The sequence below is a fragment of the Arachis hypogaea genome, chromosome 9, assembly GCF_003086295.3.
Source record: "Arachis hypogaea cultivar Tifrunner chromosome 9, arahy.Tifrunner.gnm2.J5K5, whole genome shotgun sequence".
Lineage (NCBI taxonomy): Eukaryota > Viridiplantae > Streptophyta > Magnoliopsida > Fabales > Fabaceae > Arachis > Arachis hypogaea.
Genome location: NC_092044.1, coordinates 114032212 through 114054885, shown reverse-complemented (window position 1 = coordinate 114054885; position 22674 = coordinate 114032212). Strand labels below are relative to the sequence as shown.

The 22674-nt window shown below is 32.5% G+C and overlaps 1 protein-coding gene and 1 long non-coding RNA gene across 4 annotated transcripts; one reads left to right on the top strand and one right to left on the bottom strand.

The window, feature by feature from the left end:
• Nucleotides 1–5807, bottom strand: LOC112712131 (uncharacterized). Its single transcript, XR_003157686.3, has 6 exons — nt 5409–5807; nt 4299–4504; nt 3220–3399; nt 2900–2980; nt 2444–2581; nt 1–2352 (listed from the first exon to the last, which is right to left on the bottom strand). It is a non-coding gene; the product is annotated as an uncharacterized lncRNA (long non-coding RNA).
• A 2150-nt stretch (nt 5808–7957) lies between these two features.
• On the top strand, nt 7958–17029 carry LOC112712129 (probable protein arginine N-methyltransferase 6). Of its 3 annotated transcripts, none has more exons than XR_003157685.3 (14): nt 7958–8384; nt 10033–10152; nt 10266–10331; nt 10428–10496; nt 13775–13813; nt 14223–14288; nt 14648–14716; nt 15275–15352; nt 15426–15504; nt 15609–15703; nt 16055–16139; nt 16240–16385; nt 16553–16646; nt 16739–17029. XR_003157685.3 is itself a non-coding variant. In XM_025764931.3 (14 exons), exons 2-14 carry the CDS (start codon nt 10057–10059, stop codon nt 16794–16796), a joined length of 1035 nt encoding a protein of 344 aa, XP_025620716.1. In that variant the 5' UTR covers nt 7958–8384; nt 10033–10056; the 3' UTR covers nt 16797–17029. The 3 variants fall into 3 exon arrangements, 2 of the variants coding, with proteins under 2 accessions (XP_025620716.1, XP_025620715.1); XM_025764931.3 differs by having other exon boundaries at nt 16558–16646; XM_025764930.3 differs by having other exon boundaries at nt 16528–16646.
• Nucleotides 17030–22674: the final 5645 nt, after the last annotated feature.

The window sequence follows — 22674 nt, the reverse complement described above, 5'->3', positions numbered from 1 at the left end:
TTTGATTACTTTCGACCAAATTTGATTTTGTAAACTATATGAATTACGATAAATTATAAGTAAATAAAACTGCTTGAATGCAATTAGAGATTATTACATACCCAGATAGGTGTAGATAAAAGGTTCTGATCCTATGAAGGGAAAGATTCTCCCACTACCATTTCATTTCAGTAGGAAAAAGGGGGTAGAGGGTAAAAATGGGAGTGAGAATGTCCTAATAACTAACATGCCATCTAGCTCAAGTAGTGGGAAAGCGAGGACAGGTTTGATTCTAATTGAATCGGGAGTGGGCAATCACCTTGCATTTCTGTTTCTGTGCTGTTGTAAGTGTGTTCGAGTCAATTGTGCAGATACCAGCTCCTGATCATGACTAATTTCACCAATTCGAGACCATATCGTTGAAAGGTTAAGTTTTGGCGAGATGTTGCTGGAATTGATAGTGGAATTGATAGAGTACCCACCGGATAACTACGTAATTTCTTTTCCATGACAATTATCATTTGACTACACTTATTTTGTGGTCAAAATTAAAATAATTTCAGTGTAAGGCATGATATCCTTTGCCGAACAAAATGTATTTGAGTTGTCGAATGTAGAAAGAATTAAGAATGAAAATCTTTTGGCACTTCATCAAGTGGCGAGAGTATATAAAGAAAAAGAAAAAAAAGTGCAATTACAAAAAGGATAAAAGTCTTCCAAAACAAGAAAATCAAACAAAAAACCAAGAACAAATAATGCATCAAATTTGCCCAGTGTCCCTTAATATTTCCTGATAACAATCCACCAGTATCTTTTTGGTAATTTTGTCTTTGTATGTATATATTCATATTTTTATCTTGATGTTAGCTGTTGTAGTCTTTTGTTTTATTACAAGCAAATAATCCTAGGTCATTTTTCAAGAAGTTTATTGTTTACCATTACAGATGAAACTACTATTCTATTATCAATTCAGAACTAATCTCTATAAGAAAATCTTTTAGATTGAAAATATAAAACGAGGTAAATTTTTTATGCAAGACAAATTATGCTGGTTCGACTGATATATTTACTGTACAGCTCTAAAAGTTTCTTATAATTTATTGATATTTTTTTCTGGCGTCTATTTCTATGTGTGATAAATGGATTTGCATTTTAGTTTGATATTGAATTTACTGGGTTACGACAAGAAGAACAACTATTAGCCCTAGATAGGATGAATCTAGTGCCAGTTCTTTGCATTGGGCCTAGTGATACTCCAACACACTGGGAACAGGTACAAACTATTTTCTTATTAAAATCTTAATTCTATTTACCTATAATGTGCAACTTGTAATTGAGGTATATATTATACTTTTAATATAGTTAAACTAATTTTGTTATCAATAGTTACAAACTTTGATAACAAAATTAGTTTAAATATATTAAAAACATAATATATACCTCAGTTGCAAATTGCTCACTATAAATAAACAAACAGAACCAAGATTTTTAATAAGAAAATAGTTTGTACCTATTACCAGCGTGCTGTAGGATCACTAGGCCCAGTGCAAAAAACTAGGGTAGGATCCATCCTATCTATTGCTGAGAGTAGTTCTTCTTCGTAAAAGAGTAAATTCAGCATCAAACCAAAATACAAACTCATTTACCATACTTAAAAATAAATGCCATAAAATAAATATCAATAAATTAAGAAACTTTTAGTACTGCACAGTAAAACGAAAATATATCAATTAGACCAGCATAATTTCTTGCATGAAAAACTTACCTTCCCTTAATATTTTTATTCTATAAAATTTTCTTATAAATATTAGCTTAGGATTGGTAATAAAATACCTGTATTGGTAAACAATAAACTTCAGAAATGATCCAAATTAATTGGCCTTGAAAATAAAAACGAAAAACAACAGCACAAAGACAATTACGAGCAAGAAAAGAAGATACCGGTGGATTTTGTTATTGGTAGATATTCAGAAAACACCGTACAGTCTTGCTGCATTATTTGTTTTTCATGTTTTTCTTTATTTGATTTTCTTATTTTCGGAGACTTTTATCTTCCTTGTAGTTATACTCTATTTTTTTATATATAATTTCTCACACGTGAAAAATTTTAAGACCGAAAAAAAAGATCAACATAAAACAAAATTGAAAAAAATTCTAGTGACTAACCACTTGATAAAGTACCAAAAGGTATTCATCCTTATTTCTATCCACATTCTGCAAATCAAATGCATTTTGTTCGGTGAAGGGTATTATGGCTGACACTAAAATTGAGGAACATAAAGCTTACTATACTCAATCATTGACTTTAACTTCCCAAAGCTTAGAGCATTCTGCCTCAACATCTTTAATATCCAAATCGAAATCCGGTTCCTTCTGCAGTACATAAAGTTAATAATATCATTAGACCACTATTTTGAAAAAGAATGTATGTTGGAAATCTTCATAATATAGATCAATTAACCACCTCGTCTTTGGGATCAAACATATTCTTTAACAGTAAGCATTCACTTGGAACACCTAATCCACCACCTTAATCATCATCAAGATCACCAGTATTCCCTCCAACTGCTTGCATTCCAGATTGATCAGTAATAGCGGACACCTAATCCATAAAAATAAATGCAATCAGGTCATTATATGTAGAACCTCTACACAAACAAATCATAAACAGAATATCCATTTTGTAGCCAGTCATTAACATCCAACTTTTATTAATTTACGGACACTGAAGATCATATTTAGTTGTCTATTTTCCTGAAAATTAAGTTATATTCCACAAGCTGAGTGCTCATTTTGATATTTTAGTAATGCACATTCTCCAAAACTGGCATGAGCTCAAACTTCACCAAAATATAAAACCTAACTTGAGTCAAACAAGGACCACTAAACTCAGATCTAAGGATAAAACAATAGTACGTACCTTGATTGTCCTGCCGCCAATTTCCAATTGACCATTCAAGCTCCGTGCATTTCTCGCTCTCGCATCTTCAAGGCGTGCAAACTACAATAAACAATGGTTCAATCAACTTAACAGTGCTAGAAAAAATTGCAATTTTATAGAAGACCAGTCTCGAGTCCTGCAGACCGCAGTTCAATACGATCAAAGCTTCCACATAGAATATGAGCACCTCTTCAAATGTTACTATAACATATAATTTTAGAAAAGGAAAAGTTATTAAAACATAACGTGGCAATCAAAATTGAATGCATTTAACCAGAAAAAAAGTCTTGATTAATCACCTGCACAAATCCAAAACCTTTGCAGTGCCCATTTTCATCAAGAGGCAGGTGGACAAGCTCAACCTGACCAAATTTTTTTCTGCTTCTGATGGCTTCACCATCACTGGTTGACCAAGAAGAAATTGGCCAGAAAGTGCTATTGCCATGGGGACAGACATGACATCATAGAACTCAATTCACCTATAAACATAAACAAAAAAGTCATAATTATATAAACCTACAAAGCCATTGAAAGAGCAGGGTTATAAAATGTAAGTTTTAATTACCAATGCACTGATGGCCCATCAATTGAGATGGTGAAAGTTTGTAAAGTCACTGTACATAGAGAAACAGGTTTCGATACATATAGAAAGGGGGAATGATAAAAGACCATTATTACAATGAAAACTTGGCAAAAACTATGCTTGTTAGCCCCTACGGTTGTGTTCATAAAACTAGCATACAATTCTTAAGTTATACAAATTCACTTGAATCAAACATGATATACAAATTTTGAAGATATAATGCCATCGTTCATTCATTTATTTAACAGCTAATAGCACCTGTTTTATGCCGCCGACTATGAGGAGAGAGGGGGACTATGAGGCAGAGTGGGTGTAGGTCACAGATGGAGGGTGACGGCTCTATTTAGGGGTGAGCACGGGTCGGTTTGGTTAGGGTTCAAGGTAAAATAAGAACCGAACCGATGAAAATGTAGTTGGTTCGGTTTGGTTCGGATTTGCATTTTTATGTCTAAAGCCTTCAGCCTCAACAAATTTAAAAGGAAGTTCATCAACAATTATCATATTTGCAAGAGCAAGACGAGTTTCCTCTTGATTAAAATCAACAAGCTTCATAGTAACAGCATTAGGGTCATCCTCAAATTGGCTCCCAAGTGTAATAGTTTTCTCCCCCTTTTCAACTTGCTTATGAGGGTTTTTAGTGCAAATTCTTAAATGTTTATGCAAGTTTGTTGTACCATGACTAGAACTATTGCATGCATATTTTTTTTTACAATAGTTGCGGCAGGCTTCATTAGGAGAACTTTTAGAAAAATGAGCCCAAACACTACTAGGTGCTCTACTAGGTTTATGTTTTACCTCTTTTGGAGGCTTGCCAGTAGCTCCAGTAGCTTCGGTTTGTGTTTCTGTTGAAAGATTTGAGGCAGGCAATGGTGGGGGAGCTGGACTTTGTGATGTTCCACCAAAAATACCATCGTCAATAGCAGCGGGAGTGGCTGCACTTGGAGAAGAAGTACTTCCAACAACCGTATCACTTTCAGGGTTAGTTTTCCCCATTTTTGAATCTGCGAAATACATAAAATAAGAGAAGTCATGTATTTGTTACTAACCAATTAGTACAATTGGAAGACCTTACTGCAGAGTATTTGTTAACATTGCAAGCAATATGTCCCCAAAATGAAAGTTTACAATAAAAAATCAGTTTAAATAGTAACCGAATATCATAAATTATCTGGTACCATGAATTATAATAGTAACCGAATAGCATAATATTTTTCCTCATTTGCTACAATAAAAAATCAACATTGCAGAGTTCTAGCTTTCTTTAAATTTTTTCCTCATTTATCTGCTACCATGAATTATAATAGTAACTGAACAGCATAATATTTTTAAGTTAAAAATCAAAATCAGCTTATAGAAGATCCTCTGTTCAAAATAAAATCTAGGACACGCTTTTACATAAGAGCAACATTCTACTAATATTTAAAAGCAAGCCAAAGTAGATTTTAATGAGCACTAAACGGCATTGATAAAAATAAATAGGTAAATTAAAATTCCATCATATCATTGCCCCGCGTCAGTGTATTCTCAATAGGAAAAATCTTGAGGATCACAATTCTTCACACCCAAAGTCGCATGATGAAGAATTAGTACTCTAAAAATAAGCCTTCAAAGTAGTTTAACATATAACAGAAGACTAAGAATGTATAATTTAAAAAACTGAACAACAGAGATCTAAGAAAGCATAATTTTAAAAATTGAAAAACAGGACTGCTTCGAAGTGAACAAGATTGAATAACAGAGGACTAAAAATGTATATTTAACTCCAATTTAGGTCTCAAAGAGGATTGTTTCAGAGTGATCAAGAGCTTTATTCAACAACAACTAAGAATGTATAATTTCAAAAATTAAACAAAAAAAACAATTAACACTTTAACATATAACATTCCCCAAAAATTAGAGACTAACCTGACTGAGTGACCGGAGAAGACGACACTGGAGCCTGGAGGAAGCTGGCTGCTGGAGAGGGAATGGCTGACTGAAGACGAAGCTGGCTGCTTGAGAGGGAACCGCGGACGACGATGGTGACGGAGATACCGATGGAGACGCTGACGACGGAGAGGAAGTTGGTTGCTGGGTCGCTGCCGCTACCAGGGAGACGATGGAGAAGACGATGCACCTGACGGTCCCACGGACGAGGTGAAGAAGACGATGCGCCTGATGCTTGATGGAGAAGACGATGGCGATTGGAGAAGCTGGTTGCGTGGTGGGAGGAAGTTCTGCCTCTGCTAGGGTTTCTGGGTGAGACCGAGAGAGTGAGAGACTAAGATGGCGCCGTAAGTGACATAGTATTAGGGTTACAAGTTGGAAAACACACTAAAAGTTATATATATATATATATATTTATTTTTTTATTTTTTAATTAATATATAATTAGGTTTACTTGGTTTGAATTTCGCACCAAAAATCAATACATGAATCAGTCACTAACAAAGATCACTTTGATTTGGATTGAACCTAATTACAATAGTTGTAAAAACCGGACCGGACCGGTCGGTTCGACCGAAAAATCGGTAAACCGGATCTCTAACCAATTCGGTTAAGTAATATGACCGGATAAAGAAAAGAACCGTTGAAAACCGGGTTGAACCGGCCGGTTTTGATGAAAACCAAAAATCGGCGGTTTCTGGATAACCGACCGGTTCGGAAGCGCTTTTTTTTTTAAATTCATTTTCCAAAACGACGTCGTTTTGGTTTATAAAAAAAAAATTGTATACGCGGTACCCCAAACCCCACTCCCAGCTTTCACTTTCCACTTTTCCCCCAACCCTAATCCCCTAACGGCTAACCCTCTCTGCCACCACCTCACCTCACTCTGTCACAGTGTCACTCACCCAGCCACCGCCGCCAGCCGCCCGCCGTCGTCTTCTTCGTCTCACCGCCGGACACCTATTCTGAAGTCTGAAGGAACAGAACAGACCCGCGGCTCCGCTTCGTCCCTGTTTCTCATCGCCGTCGCCGTTTCCGCGCCGTTGCCCTCGTCGTTGCCTCGCCGTTGCTGCGCCGTCGCCCTCGCCGTTGCCTCGCTCTTCTGCTCTGTCAAACAGGTTAGCTCCAGTTCTCCTCTGTTCTGCACTTCTCGCTGTTATGACTTATGAATAATGTTGTTCTGCACTTCTTCTCTGTTCTCCAGCAACCTTAAACTGCACTTCTCCTATTTTATCCAGCAACTTTAAACTGCACTTCTCCTATGTTATTCTATTCTGTGTTGAAAACTTAAAATTTCTGGGATGAATATGCTTGTTGAAATATGAACAAAGGCACAGAAAATTGCAACAGGAGCAACAATGAGGAGAATTGTCAGTGTCAATGATCTCACATCTGGTCCAAATATGAACCTACCCTGAAAGAAAAATTTCTGCAAAAGAAAAGCACTGAAAACATGAATTAGTAAGCATCTCCTAAGTGATAAATTGGTCAGATACAGTAAGTAATTCAAATAATATGCAGCAATATAACTAAATTTTCCTGTTCAATAAATGTTTTGTAACAAACAAATTACAACATGAAAAGTACAAGTACATCTGGACTTGATTCCCTAGTTGGATATTGTGTCTCAGGTGGCCAAATGATGCTTGTTTATGAGTTTGTGCCAAATAAAACACTTGAGTTTCATTTGCATGGTAAGATATTTTCCATTCGTTGCTCCAAAGTTAAATCTTTATCTCCTCTTCCCCCCACATATATTAGCACTTTTGATTCATGAAGAATGATGCATACATAGATAATGTAGAATGAAGGACAAAATTTAATTTTTCACCTATATGGTATGCAATTTCCCTTTTCTTCCTATACATAGGATTTACTCCAATCATTCTCTAATAAATGTGATGAACTTTAAGTGTACGCATATTTTGAGTAGTATAGCTTCTGTGTGTAATAAAATTATTTTCTTATGCAGAATTATGGTTTAAAAATTTTGTGGAGTTGAGTTTAAATAGATTGGATTGGTAATTGAGGTTTAGGACTACACTGTCTTGAGAATTGGAGACAAATAGCAAAAGATAGTGATGAATTCTGTGTGATCTGGTATAACTAGTAATATGTGTTGTATATGATTTAGCAGATATAATTTTACATATATAATTAGTTTTCTAGTGTCTTGATGGCAATGCCGAAGAAACACTACGGAGATTAATGAAATGGTTATGTGGATTGTTTGAGGAAAATGTCTCTTTAGGTGATTAAGTATAATAGGTGTTTAGGAGGTAGTCTTTTTGAGATTACGAGTCGTTTGTAATTTGTCTAAACAATCCTCCCCAATGTTCTGAAAACCGGTTCGAACCGGCCGGTCGAACCGGTCGAACCGTGAACCGGTCACTGTTACGGTTCGGGTGATAACAAAAACCGCAGTGTTTAAAAACCGAACTTGAACCGACGAACCGGCCGGTTACAGGTCGGTCGAACCGAACCGGGACCCAGCCGGTTTTTTAATATTGCAGCAAAACGGCGCCGTTTTGTGCTGCTGAGGGAACCCAACCCTAATTCCCTTTCTCCTTCGCGAGTTCATTCACACTTCCAGTCCAGACTCCAGACTTCCTCCTCGTTCCTCCACAGCTCCACTTCCTCCTCGTTCCTCCAGCCTCCACTTCCTCCTCGTTCCTCCAGCCTCCACTTTCTCCTCACTGCACTCACCACCCAGTTGTCAACTCCAGACTCCAGGAGCAGGAGGCCCTCGACGCAGTCACCGCCATCCCACTCACGCCCTCACCGCCGTCGCACTCACGCCCTCACCGCCGTCGCACTCACGCCCTCAGCCACTTCGCATGTCACCGCTGTCGCACTCTGCCTCTGAGAAAGCAGTAGAGAAGCGTTGAAGCGTTGAAGCGTTGAAGCGTTGTCCTTCAAGCTCTGAGAGAAAGCAACAGATTTCCTCATTTCCAGGTAATTTTTAATTAGGTTATGAACATGATTTTGTGATGCAATCCCATTCTGATGAAACTGTGCTCTGATGCAATCCGATTCTGATGAAACTGTGCTCTGAAAACTGAAACTGTTATGAATTTATTTTGTGATTTCATTGATTCTGATGAACTGAACTGATGAACTGAACTCTTTTGATTCTGAAACTGTTCTGAATTTATTTTTTGATTTCATTGATTCTGATGAATTGAACTGATGAACTGAACTCTAATTTTGATTCTGAAACTGTTGGTATTTTTTGATTTTATTGATTCTGATGAACTGAACTGATGAACTGAACTCTGATTTTGATTCTGAAACTGTTCTGAATTTATTTTTTGATTTCATTGATTCTGATGAACTGAACTGATGAACTGAACTCTAATTTTGATTCTGAAACTGTTCTGAAGGTATTTTTTGATTTTATTGATTCTGATGAACTGAACTGATGAACTGAATTCTGATTTTGATTCTGAAACTGTTCTGAATTTATTTTTTGATTTCATTGATTCTGATGAACTGTGCTATGATGAACTGAACTCTGATTTTGATTCTGAAACTGTTCTGAATTTATTTTCTGATTTTATTGATTCTGATGAACTGTGCTATGATGAACTGAACTCTGAGTCTCTACTCTCTGAAATTGTTATGAAATAATTTTGGGATTTCATTGATTCTGATGAACTGAACTAGTGAACTCTGATGAACTGAATTCTAATTTTGTAAACAAAAAATTTTATTGAACCTGAGATGTTGTACTTGTTTGTAACTTTGTATACTCTGATTTTGGATGATGTTTGTTCATTTATTGTGAATTTGAGAGTTGAGATTATTGGGTTGGATTGCTGGTAATATTTAGGTATGGAAGAAAGTATCAATCAAGACCTACCTAGGAATAATAATGCTGAAAATTTGAATGATATTTTAAAGTTTAGATTAGACTATAATTATATTTTCATGTGCTTATTTACATTTTAATTATTATTTTATTATAAAACGGTTTTTACGGTTCAACCACGGTCAAACCGGTTGAACCTATGAACCAGTGAACCAGTGCTTAGAGCGGTTCGATGACCGGTTCGGTTTTCAGAACCTTGATCCTCCCCTTTGGGTCGAGATTCCTAACAATAATCGAAAAAAAAGTGTGATAAACTTTCTGTCTATGACTATTTTTAGTATTTTATATTTTTTATTTATGTGAAACCGGTTTTATTGGTTCAACCAGCGGTTTATCAGTTGAACCAATAAATCAGTGAACCAGTAACCTGACCGGTTTGATCACCGGTTCGGTTTTTACAACTACTCGTTGATTTCAGAATCAATCGAATTGATTCAGTTAGGGTTCGGACGAATAATCGAGTATCCGCTACTCATATTCACCCTTAGCTCTATTAAAATTTAGATGTAAGAATTCTACGTAGTGAGAATAAATTTAATTACTAATCCTAATTTTTTAAATTTCAAAATCAAAAGTTAGTTATTAAATAATTAATTAAAAATCTGATTTTTAATTTTAAAATACATTTCTTGTAAACTCATTGTACACTAGAACGATTGAATCTCCATATTTTCTCTTTTTTTTTTTTTGGCTAAAACACCAACCCGCGAAATCTCTCTCTCTCTAACCCAGACACATCGGCCATAACCGCCAACCATGCTGCAGCAAGACCCGAACGCCGAGCCTCAAATTCCTAGGCAATGCTTCCAGCGCCGGTACCCTGAAACAGACTTTTATGAAGAGAAAAATAGGGTATTTGCTGCCACTTCCATCTCTATTTTTTCAAAATTAATGCAATTGGACTGTAATGCTGATATCGTTTCTTTATTATTTATTTCTTTCTTTATTTCTTTTTTATATTAAAGGATAAAGTGCGTAACCATACATATAAGAGTGCGATCGAGTATCATGCTGATAATATTAGGAACAAGGTAATTAATTAAGTTAACTCATTTACAAATTATTTCTTTTTTATTCTTTTGGTTCTTTTGATCTCGTGACTAAGAGTGGTTGCATGGATTATTCAGGTTGTACTTGATCTTGGATGCGGCACAGGAATTCTTTCTATATTATGCGCCAAGGCGGGAGCAAGGAAGGTAAGTTCTTTCTACTTGACACTTGTATTATTCATTTGGTTTATGTTCAAAACTTGAGCATGGATTCTGTTGATTCTACCAGTTTCTGACCTGAACGGCCCCTTAAGCAGTGCTTGTTCGTTTTTTTATCTTTTGTTAATAACTTAATTTTGATGATTTTAAATTTCTGTAATTTATAATAATGTTGTGAGTTATTATCAATCTATACTTGTGAGTTAATTATTGTTGTGAATTTTTTTTACTTTTGTTAATTCTTTTTCTGACTTAATTTTTTTAAAATAATTTTGTTGATTGTTGATGATAATTGTTAATTTTGTATCTCGAGATTGTCTTATGGTTTGTTGCTGATGTGAATAAAAATTATGTAGGTTTGTGATCAATAATCAATACTTAGTTGTTGGCTTAGGCTTGGTTTGGTGAAATTTTTACTTTTTGAAAGTAGAAAAGTAGTCTTTTATAAGACAATTTTTTAAAAGCTACAGCACTTGTGTTTGGTAAAATTAATTTAAAAATAACTTTTAATAAGCACAAATACCATAATTGTATTTAATAAAACAGTTTTTAAAACTTAAAAAAATTATAATAAATATTTTTATAATGAAGAATAATTTATTTTTTCAAATTTTTTAAAATTTTATATAATATTTTAAAATAAAAAATTCATAATAAACATAAATATAATAAATAAACTCTTTTATTTTTTAACTTTAAAATTTTATATAAGTATTATAAAAATTTATTTTATCTTAAGCATCATCATTAAAGATACTAAATTACCTAATTCAAATCTTAGAGACAAATGGTTTAAATATTTACTTGATTGTACTAATATAAATAGAGTTATCATTAGTCAATAATAAAATTTGTATGTAATCCAATGTTTAGTACTGGTACGTCTATTACCCACCTATATATATTGGCTCAGAGATCACAAAAAATAGGACACATATCTCAAATAAACTATTTTTATGAATTATATCTATATTTACATATGTATATACATGTTGTTATTATAATTTGACTAATGTTCGTGCAAGACAAATTTTATGATTGGTTTTCATAAACCAAGTCAACCTCTTCACATTTCAAATAACAGATAAAAAACAAACAAATATAATGGATCTACTGAAAAAATACAAAAACAACACAAAAAAATAATATAAATAGATAGAAGTTCATACCTAATATGTGTTAGAGATGTATTTATGTTAAAATTTGTGAAGATTAGGTTGAAAAATAAAAATTATATGAAGACTGTGTTAGAATTTGTGAAAGTTATATGAGAATTTCAATGGCAATATAATAGAAGAAAATATGTGCGGGAAAATAAATAAAATTTGATAGACACAAGTCGGCTTTAAAAAGTTCTCACTTAGGTGTTTTTAAAGGTGCCCCTAACTTTTAAAAGATGTAATTATACTTTTTAGTTTATCAAACACAAAATGAGGTACTTACAATCACCTTTACCAATCCCAGCCTTAATGTAATTTGTATAAGTTTGGGTTTAATAATTAGAAATTTGCGTAACTAGTGTCTAAAACTAATTTGTTATTGTTGTTTCTTTTGGTGTTGCACGTTAAGTATTTAACAATGATGTACGTTTTGATTTTTTTAGTCATAAATTTTAACTAGTAGAGCAGCTCGTGCATTTGGGGCTCAATTTTTTAGTTATGGAACCCATTAGTGTACTTTCCCCGGATATGGAAATAGGGAGAGATAGACGAGAAGGTGGGACAGCTTTATGTCATTTTTAGGTGATCCGAGTTCTTTGTTAAGCAAAAATAAACAAACAAGTCGGAGGGTACGACTTGTTGATGGCTGGAATTTGAATTTTAACAATGCAAAACTGACCATGCGTTTTGTATATATATAATTTTTATCAAGTTGAAAATGAAATCGTAGGGTCCGAGTTCCTTTTTTTAAATATTAATTTGAATCTGCCAATAGTAAACGGTAGGTCCGATTTAGGTTTATTGAAAATATCAGATTCTGTATTCTTCTTCAAGCTTGCTCGTCTTCTTTCTCTAGTTATCTGCATTTGTATTTTTTTTTTCTTCATGGTATGTAACCCAAAAATTTGTTAGTATGGTTTCTGTTATTATTTAGTAGAGTAAGAAAAATGAATGATAGAGTACTTTTAAAAATGTATTATTTTGAATGATAGAGTACAAAAATAATACACATTTCTATTCATCTTCTAACAATAACAACAACAATAATAAACATCCTAACAATAATAATTTTAATTATAAAATATTAAAAAAATTCTAAAAAACCTATATCTGGTAAAAATGATAATAATTCCTAAATTTAATTTCTAACCACAACAATAATAATTAGCCACTTAACAATAATAATTATAATTACGAAATATAAAAAAAAATTTAAAAAATTTAAACGGAGAAAGGAAGAAGAAGGTGGAAGTGAAGTTGAAAGTGAAATCTGAAAGTGATTGCAATTGGATAATGAGAGTGGGTTGCATGGGTCTTTGCTTGGTTCCAGGGCACCGTTCGGGGAGAAGCTATTGCGCGATGCGTATCCAGACTGCATCAAATCGGACCGTGCGTTCAGTGAAACGCAACTCGGACGGTCCGTGTGGTGAATGGGAACTCGCAGGGTCCGAGTTGTAGTTTCACTGACACCACAAAATTGTGAAACACTTCTCTCCCCCGTAAAACACTTCTCTCCCCAGTATGAGAGTCCAACACCACTCATGCATCCATATGCAAATTAAAAAGCGTGCATTTGGCGGATGTATTATTATTTATATCTTGAAAAGATAAGAGTAATTTAGAAAAAATTGTAGTTGTATTAAATAATATCAAATAAAAATGTATATATAACGGGAAAGATGATGTTTAGCATGAGAATATGATTATGAAAGGATAAAGGAGAATGTAAACAACAGAAAAATATTAGAATAATTACTCAAATCAGTTCTCAATAATTTTAAAAGCATATATTTTAATTTACAAGAAAAATTAATACACAAAAACATCTTTAAGGTTTTATTCTGACCGACAAATCAATTTTCATTTTGGTAGAGTAATAACCAAAATAATTTAAAAAATAAATATTTGAATTTCCAAGAAAAATTAATACACAAATTAATTCCCAACATTTTTTTTGTTAGACATAATAATCCCCCGTTAATTGATAATTTTACATCCGAATTATATATATATATATATATATATATATATATATATATATATATATATATATATATATTCATTGGCTTGTCATGCATGACAATGCAAATTGTTTGTCTTACCTAGGTGTATGCAGTTGATGCTGGCACCGACATTGCTGGGCAGGTAATCATCCAAAATCACAATCTCATTCTTAAGTTTGGATTGTGTGTAGTTAATTTCTTGTCATAGAAAATTGTCAAGGAACAACTGCTTAAAGCTAAAACTATCACACAAAGGCGCATACTTGATTTTACATTTTTAAATTGTCAATAATCCATCTTTTGCTCAGCAATCCACTCACTTTTATCTTATCCAAAAATTTAACTAACTCAATCATGTGGTCTTGGAGGATGTGAAATTGGGATACCATGTCGAGGATCACCTAAAAGTTTAAACCCTCTAACATCAGATTTATATTCTATCATAGTTCTGTAACACGACAAGGCAAATTATTTGCTTGTTACATAATCATCGAACTTGTAGTGTATTTTGTGTTTTTGGTTTCTACTTACTTTTACCCCTCTACAAGCAGGTGGCAAATATTGTTCACGCAAATAATCGTTCACATGTTATCATTGTAGTGAGAGGGCGATTTGAGGTAGGCTACTATGAACAATAAGTTTTAATCTTCGAAAGAGTTTTGGTACTTTTCTACCTTAGATTACGATGGTCTAAATATTGACTTGACATCTAAAAAGTAGAATGACCAAACATTTTGGATATGCAGTATGAATTTGATTTCAATTTTATTTTCCGAATTGGATAACAAAATCAAATTGTCACTGGCTAAATGTTAATTTAAACAATTAAGAGGACCTTTTGGTTGCGAAAATTCAGTTGGTTTCTGCAACTCCTTTGAGTATATAGAAACTTTATTGAATTTTCTAGATTCATTTCTTTCCAGTAGGATTGTAGATCAGTTTGTTTATTATTTACTTGTTTTATATTGATGAGCAGGATGTTGAAATAAATGAGGATGTGGATGTTATAGTCTCTGAGTGGATGGGCCAGATGCTTCTTGGCGAGGTGCATATCTGGATTTTTTAAGTCTAATGTTGAAACACGATATTGTAAAATCATATATAGAAAATTTTTACAATGTGGTTCTTTGTTTATTAAAATTTAGGGTAAAATATATTTTATCCATGAAGTTTGTCAAAAATTTTTAAAAATTTCCCTAAGTTTTATTTTGTTTTAATTTTCTCTTTGAAGTTTTCGATTTGCATCAAATATATCACTGACAGCTAAATTTTGAAAAAGTTTAGGACCAATCAAGCAATAATGCATGACACCTAAGTCTGATTTTTCCTGTATTGAAAGTTGTTCTTATGAGTTGCTAAATTCATCCTAAATTTTTTGAAAAATTAGCTGTCATGGATATATTTGATGCAAATCGAAAATTTTTGGAATAAAATTGAAATAAAATAAAAATTAGGAGTATTTTTTAAACTTTTAACAAACTTCAAGGACAAAAAATATACTTTACCCTAAAATTTAAGTTGAATAGATACCTAAGGTCAGTTTGAATTGTATTAAGCAACGCATTGACCAATTGTGAATAAAAAAAAAAACCTTTTTCTTTAGGACATGCTTTTAAGAGTTATCACTGCTAGAGATCGCTGGCTTAAACCTGGAGGTGTAATTCTCCCTTCAAGCGGAACGGTAATCCTTTTGATTTATGAATACTGCTTGAATGCAATTAGAAATTCACTGATATCTTGTTCTGCTCATGTAGTTGTTCATGGCTCCTTTCACCAATTTTGAACGATACTGTCAAAAAGTTGAGTTTTGGCAAGATGTTGCTGACATTGATAGTAAGTACCTACTATATATATATATAAAGCTATGTAATTTTTTTTCAATGACAATTATTTTTTGACTATACTTATTCTGTGGTTAAATTTAAAATAATTTTCAGTGTCAGTAATGATACCTTTTACCGAGCAAAATGCATTTAATTTACCGAATGTGGATAGAATCAAGGATAAAAACCTTTTGGCAGACCCTCAAGTGGTGAGTCACAATTTTTTTCAGTGATCTTGTTTCATGTTGACCTTTTCTTTTCGGTCTTAAATTTTGTCATTTGTGTGAGAGAGTATATAAAGAAAAAGAAAAAAACTGCAACTACAAGAAGGGTAAAAGTTCTCCAAAACAAGAAAATCAAACAAAGAAAAACAAAGACAACAAATAATGCAGCAAGGCTATCCAAATATCTTCTGATAACAAAATCCACCTGTATAATCGTTTCTTGTTTGTAATTTTGTCTTTGTTGCTGTATTTGTGTATTCACATTTTTATTTTAATGTTGGCTGTTGTAGTTTTTAGTTTGTGATTTTTAAAGTTGTTCATTTTTTACCATTGCAGGTGAAACACATCAACTGCTATTCTATTACCATTCCTGAGCTAATGTCTATAGAAGAATCTTTTAGCATGAAAACACTGAAGCAAGGTAAGTTTTTTATGTAGGACAAATTATTGATATTTACATTGTGCAATTCTAAAAGTTCCTTACAATCTATTGATATTTATTTTCTGGCATTTATTTCTAGGTAGAGTAAATGGTTTTGCATTTTGGTTTAATGCTGAGTTTACTGGATTACGACAAGAAGAAGAACAACTATCAGCACTAGATAGGACGGATTCAGCACTAGTTCTTTGCACTGGACCTAGTGTTCCTCCAACACATTGGGAACAGGTACAAACTATTTTCTTATTGAAGTCTTGGTTATTTTCTTATTGAAGTCTTGGTTCGATTTATCTACAGTGTGCAACATGCAGTTGAGGTATATATTGTGTTTTTAATATAGTTAAACTAATTTTGTTATCTATATTTGTAGACTTTGATTTACTTTCCTACCGCAGTACAGCTGGAGAGAGGTAGACCTTTTACAGGCTCAGTGACATTGACGCAGCCGACAAAGAATAAATGGCTCATGGAGATCAAACTAACGTATCGGTGAGTTAGAAAAACTTCTATCATGGTATATCTTTTAGAGACATTCATTAACGTTAAGTTTTAAATTCTGACATTGTTCTTTGTCATTGCAGTTCAAATAACGGTGATTTAGTCTGCAAGAAACAAACCGACCTTTTCTCGCCTTTCTGAAACTCAAGCTTATGAAAGCACAACTTTTCTGACCGATTAGTAGTAGTCATCCTAACAGTACTAAGTTGTTGTTGCGAACCAATTAACTCCTCTGGCTTTGTATTCTTATCCTTAGAATCAGCTTCAGCGTCTACTTCTGACTTAGTAGGTGGCACAAAATAATACATTTGTTTCAGAAATCTGGCCAAGGTGGCTAAGTTTCAGCAGTTATATCTTTATTTTCCTTGCTTGGAGTTCCATTGCCTTGATCAAATATATGCTCAAGAATTTGAAGCATCGATGGTGTTGGTGTCCACCTCTGCCTAGATGTTATTTTCTGTCCAACACCGAACTTTTTGTTAAAGCTCGCGTTGGCCTTCGTGTGAATGGACAGAGATCATATTGGTGTTCACTTGAGAGAAAATTGGATGATTAACCTAAGCCTTAGACTTTAGTTGAAGAAATTAACATCGATTAAATTTGCAACTGTATATAGAAACTGCAATAATTAAACATTTTTCAAACTTTTAAAGAGTTGATTGCTGAAAATTGAAGTTGGTTTATGTTTGTACATAATCTATCACAAGATCATCAGACATGTATGAAAGATTAATTAAGATGATTGATGAGATAATTAAGAAATAAATATATGAAATCTGCAAGATTTAAATCATACAGACCCAATGCAGATTCATAGACTGTGTCTGGATCAGCCAACCACAAAAGATGCTTCGAGGCTTGTTCAGCAGAAGGGTAAGACATTAGACAATTCCATTTCATGGATGACTTTTATTCTCTTAAGAGCATCTTCAAAAAGTGATCCTGAAGTGCTTTCCTTATAGCCATCAGAACAGAAATATGATTTTGTAGAGGTTCTCTATAATGTTTTCATTCTTTACAGAATAAACAAACTCAGAGGCCAATAGTGAAAATGCCTGCCAAGTGCCAACAATATTGAAATCTATCCTATGTGGCCTAACCATAAGCAACACATCTTTAAAGGCAGCTTCATCCCCATGTCTTTTTCTGCTGTTGATTTGGACCAAGTTCCCATACTTTGTATCTAACTCACCAATAAATATATCAGAAAAAAAGCAATCTTGTTTAGTTGCAAGAATTAAATGTGTGGTAACTTGATCATCCAAATTTGAGTAAAATGAGAAACTGCTACAGTTGCTACAGATTATCCCGCCATTTGCTTGCAGTATGCCAATCTCATCCACTGCTGCTAACTAGAACTACACTCATCCATGGACAAGCTGATGAAAAATTTTGATATTCTTCCTCAGGATATCCTCTATTAAAGCCAATTTTTGAGACATACTCTATCTTTCCGGCAGAAAACCGCATATATGCAGAACATTTTTTTTTTAAATAATGAAGAGGCCTAAGGCCCAAAGAACACAGAAATAAATAATCACTACTCTTCTAGTAAAAACAATACCCTGAAACCAAGTTGAGTTGGTGTAGTGGTTAGTTCACTAGTCCGCTTAAGCAAGTGTCGGGGGTTCAAATTCCGATTTGTGCATGCAACAACCCATTGGTCAGTAACAAATCCTTAAAAGGAGCTTAGTATCGCGATGGATTAATCCTGACCTGTCGTGAGAATCAGCACGCAAGGCGTGAATCAAGGAAACTCCCAGTTCCATTTGTAATCGGACTCGATTACCAGTTTAGGAATCTTCCCCCATAATTCTGCCATGGTTATACTGCATCTTCCTAAGTTTATGCTCAAACCTGCAATGAACCCTCCACTCTAGAGCAACTATCAAGCTACCATAGATCTTTTTTAAATTTTATTGTAATTGAATTTAAAAAAATGTTAAATTTTTAAATTAATTTATTCAATTGATAAATTTATTTATAATATTTTTTAATTCATATAGATAATATTCATAATTTTATATCAATAACATTTATAATTTTGTACTCATAATATTTATTATTTTATATATATAATGTCTATAATTAATAAATTTTTATAATTAATATTACCAAATTTTAAATTATACGTTATGTTGTATTTTTCAAATTATCTCACATGTGTACTAATAGGTTATGATTTTAATTATTTTAATATTTTTATTTAATATTTATTTATATGCTTATTTATTAATTTAATATAATAAATTAATAATTATTTTTAAAAATTTATTTTTTATTTTTGTTTATATTTTATATTTTATCTTTTATTTTCTAATAGCCTAGTAAAATATGAACTGTATAGTATAAGTTATTAAAATTTTTTAATTTAATCTCCATAATTTTTGCAGAGAAATTATATTTTAACAAATAATAATAATATTAAAAGATGTTTGGGATTTGATTTTAAAGAAAGTAAAATTGATTTTGAAAAGAACACTAATAACTCCAAACATATAGAAAAATAATGAATGATAAAGAGAATAAATGATAAAGAGGTGTCACTTACTTATCAAGAGTTAATAGAATGAGAGTTTTTATAAGTGATACTTACACTACTCTATAATAAATGAATTAGTTGTTTTGGCTAAGAGTAACACCATGCTTGCTTGTTCTATAAACACAGTTAGTCCAAAGCAATCGATATAATAAACACACCATGATTGAACCCACATTTCTCTTGTATTCTGCTTCCTTCGTCATCAGCCACCACCAGCACCCATCACCACGTTTCTGACTTTAATTTCATTCTAGCTGCCAATATATACAAAAAGAGAAAAGGAAATAAATATCACGAGTGGTTATTTGCCCAAACAAATATATATAGTCCATTAATTATTACACTTAGATAAGTTCATTAAACTATAGTCTATATAATCGAAACAGATGTTGGGCCACAATCATATTCATAGGGTTCAAAGTTGCATGTGCAACCTTGGACCATGGCCTGGTTGGGAGACATAACAGTTCACTAACAACTGTTTTGATGTTGGGAAGTCCAAGATTCGGTAGACATTGTGGTACGCAAAGATATCACTTCATGCACAAAGAGTCATTACACACATGCATGATGCACAAATTAAATTATATCCACACTTCGTCCACTAAATATTGAAATGTCAATTTAATATATTAGTTTTGAAACTCTGTTCTTTGATTTTATTTACTTTTAATATATTTTATAAATCATCCCTGCTACTTGTCCAGAAAAAGTAGTTATTAATATAAAATACACGTTAAAATATAAAATATACAATAATTATCACTAAAATTAAGATATAAGATTCATATCGTATTTAGTAATAAAATAATATATATTAATTATTAAATTAATTATTATATATTTGTGTATAAAAATATATATTATTTAATTTATTTTTAATTTATATTTTATTAGTTTAATTATTCTGTTGATTCTTATAGTTTTGTGAAATTTTTAATTAGATCCCTATATCTTTTTTTCTTTTAAGTGAGTCCTTACACTAATTATTTTTTTAATTGAATTCCTATGCTTTTTTTTCTTTTATTGAGTTCCTGCACCAATTTATTTTTTTAGTTGGGTCCCTATACAATTAAGCCAATTACTATTAAGAGAGACTTAATTGAAAAAATTTTTGGTGCAGAGACCTAATTAAAAAGAAAAAAAGTATAGAGACCTAATTGAAAATTTCGCAAAATTATAAGGACAAACACAATAATTAAACCTTATATTTTATATTCTAGCATATATTTTACACGAATAATATACATAGTAACTGAATTTTTGTGTACACATTACATGATTGAAAAATTTCCACCGTTGCTTGATTGAGATGTATCAAAACCAATCTATGATTACAAAAAGCATGAATAATAATGAGAATTGGGGCGAGAGGGATATATATTTAAATGAAAATTTCTCTTAAAGTGGAAGGCAAGGCTTGGGTGCAATGACTACCAAGTACTTATTTATTCGTCAACTTTAGTGTAATATAGTTCTCATTCCTCTGAAATGATTTTCATGGCGCTACAATTATTCTCTGCCATGTTTTCCCTCTAAAAGCTTCATCACTTTATATAATAAGAGCTGCTGATGAGGGGACCCTCTCTGTTATATAACCTCATTCTCAGTTTGGCTAAGTGTTTTTTTTTTCTGTACTAGTAAATATTATTATTTAAGGACCCATTATCACATGGACTAAATGTACAACCTTTTTTGTACTAGTAAACTAAACAACAAATATAGTTGCATCTATCTCTTGGCAATTATATATGATGATGAAGATAAGGGTAGTGAATCCCTGGGTTTGAGGTCCCATCTCCATGGCAAAGACACAAGATGTATATGATTCCATTCGAGTCAACTTTATTGGTTGATGGAGACCGTTGGATCAATACGGTGGTTGAAGCAATGACAGCAAACAATGTATTAGTGGGTATTATATATTATATTCTTCAAAATTGATATTATTTAATGGCCTTCAAACACTAAAGGATAATATAATATATCTAAACACGTGTTATATGATATGGTCAATGATATGTGTAACTTCACATCTTTTTTTCGTTAGTGTGGCAAATGTAATGTATTTCTTCTTATTTGTGTCAAATCTACACAAAAAAGCTGAAATTGGTGAGTATCATGAAACTTTTAACATTCATAATGCATTGTTACAAAAGATTAATTAAAATAACGTTGATACATGTGAAAGTTTTATGAAACCGCCGCTAATTTTTGCTAATTTTGGCGGTTTTAGCTCTTGTATGAATGAAGGAGGACATTGAGGGCATCCTTGTTTTCATTTTTTGTTTAGTTAGGTAGTTAGGTTTGGTCTGATAGATGTACCATTTATTGAGCATAAGTGGAAGAAAAATGGTATGTGTAGAGAATTAGAGATACTATATAGCCTATACCCTACTACTATATGCTTCAACAAGTGGGGATGAGTTCTATTTTAGTAGTTTCCAACAAACATTCTTGTAAAACTCTTAATTCATAAAAAGTGCATTGACAAAAGCGTATTCTATATAACTTGAATCTATAAAGAAGGATATTAGTATAGGGAAGAATTTTAAATGTTTTTAAGACACTAATATTCCAATGATTTTAGCTATTGCTTTTAAGTATAAAAAATATATATAATATATATTAATTAAAATCAACATTTAAAATGATTGAAATATCATTATTCCAAGAACATTTGAAAATTTTTTCTATGGTATACACTTTTAATGATGGAGAAATGTTGTGTGTTGTAATATAGGCATAGCATTATTGTTGTTGTAATTCTTTGTTGACCATTCAAATGGGTCAACCAGCACCATTTACTGTGAAGGAAGCACAAAATCTAAGGTGAGAAAATGGGTATGAATTGATGTTTGGGATTTGAAATTTCAGGCATGGAATAAGTAGTAACATTGCGCCTGTTGATTGTGAAAGTGTGTTATCTGCCATTGGAGCCTCTATTATTTAGTATTTATTTATTTCACAAGGAGGTTATTTATTTATTGTAGCTGATGGAGACAGACAGATATATGAGGTAAAAAAAAAACAGAGCAAAAGTTTCCATTTCCAATAATAAATAGTTTGAGAGAGGACAAGTATGCGTGATGCAACCGTTCCCTTCTTTAAAGACTTCACATGAATTCACCCATCCTTCTTTCCCTTCCCTTCATTCTACTATTCTATAACACTATACTAATTTTTTTTCCCTCTTAAATCTTAATCAACCATCACTGTCCTTTTCAACCGTTTTAGTAATATCATAACATAATAAATGAAATGTATTTATTTCTAAATACTAACAGGTTTATACAATTTCTCCTGGTGTCTCCAACATAGGACCATGTCCCTAAAAACAGTACTCTAATTACTATATACTATACAAATGTGACACATATAATTAATCCAAATTAAAAATAATTAAATACGAGGGGAGGGTATGAAGCAGACAGTGCTGAAAAAAGTGGTGTTCCAATTGAGTTGTTTGATGGTAGG

Bases quoted from the DNA above. Each gene is read 5' to 3' on its own strand.
- LOC112712129 (XM_025764930.3), top strand. From the start codon at position 10,057: ATGCTGCAGCAAGACCCGAACGCCGAGCCTCAAATTCCTAGGCAATGC. The intron at 10,153-10,265 runs GTATTTGCTGCC...TTTATATTAAAG, and splicing joins TTTATGAAGAGAAAAATAGG to GATAAAGTGCGTAACCATAC. The intron at 16,647-16,738 runs GTGAGTTAGAAA...TTGTCATTGCAG, and splicing joins GAGATCAAACTAACGTATCG to TTCAAATAACGGTGATTTAG.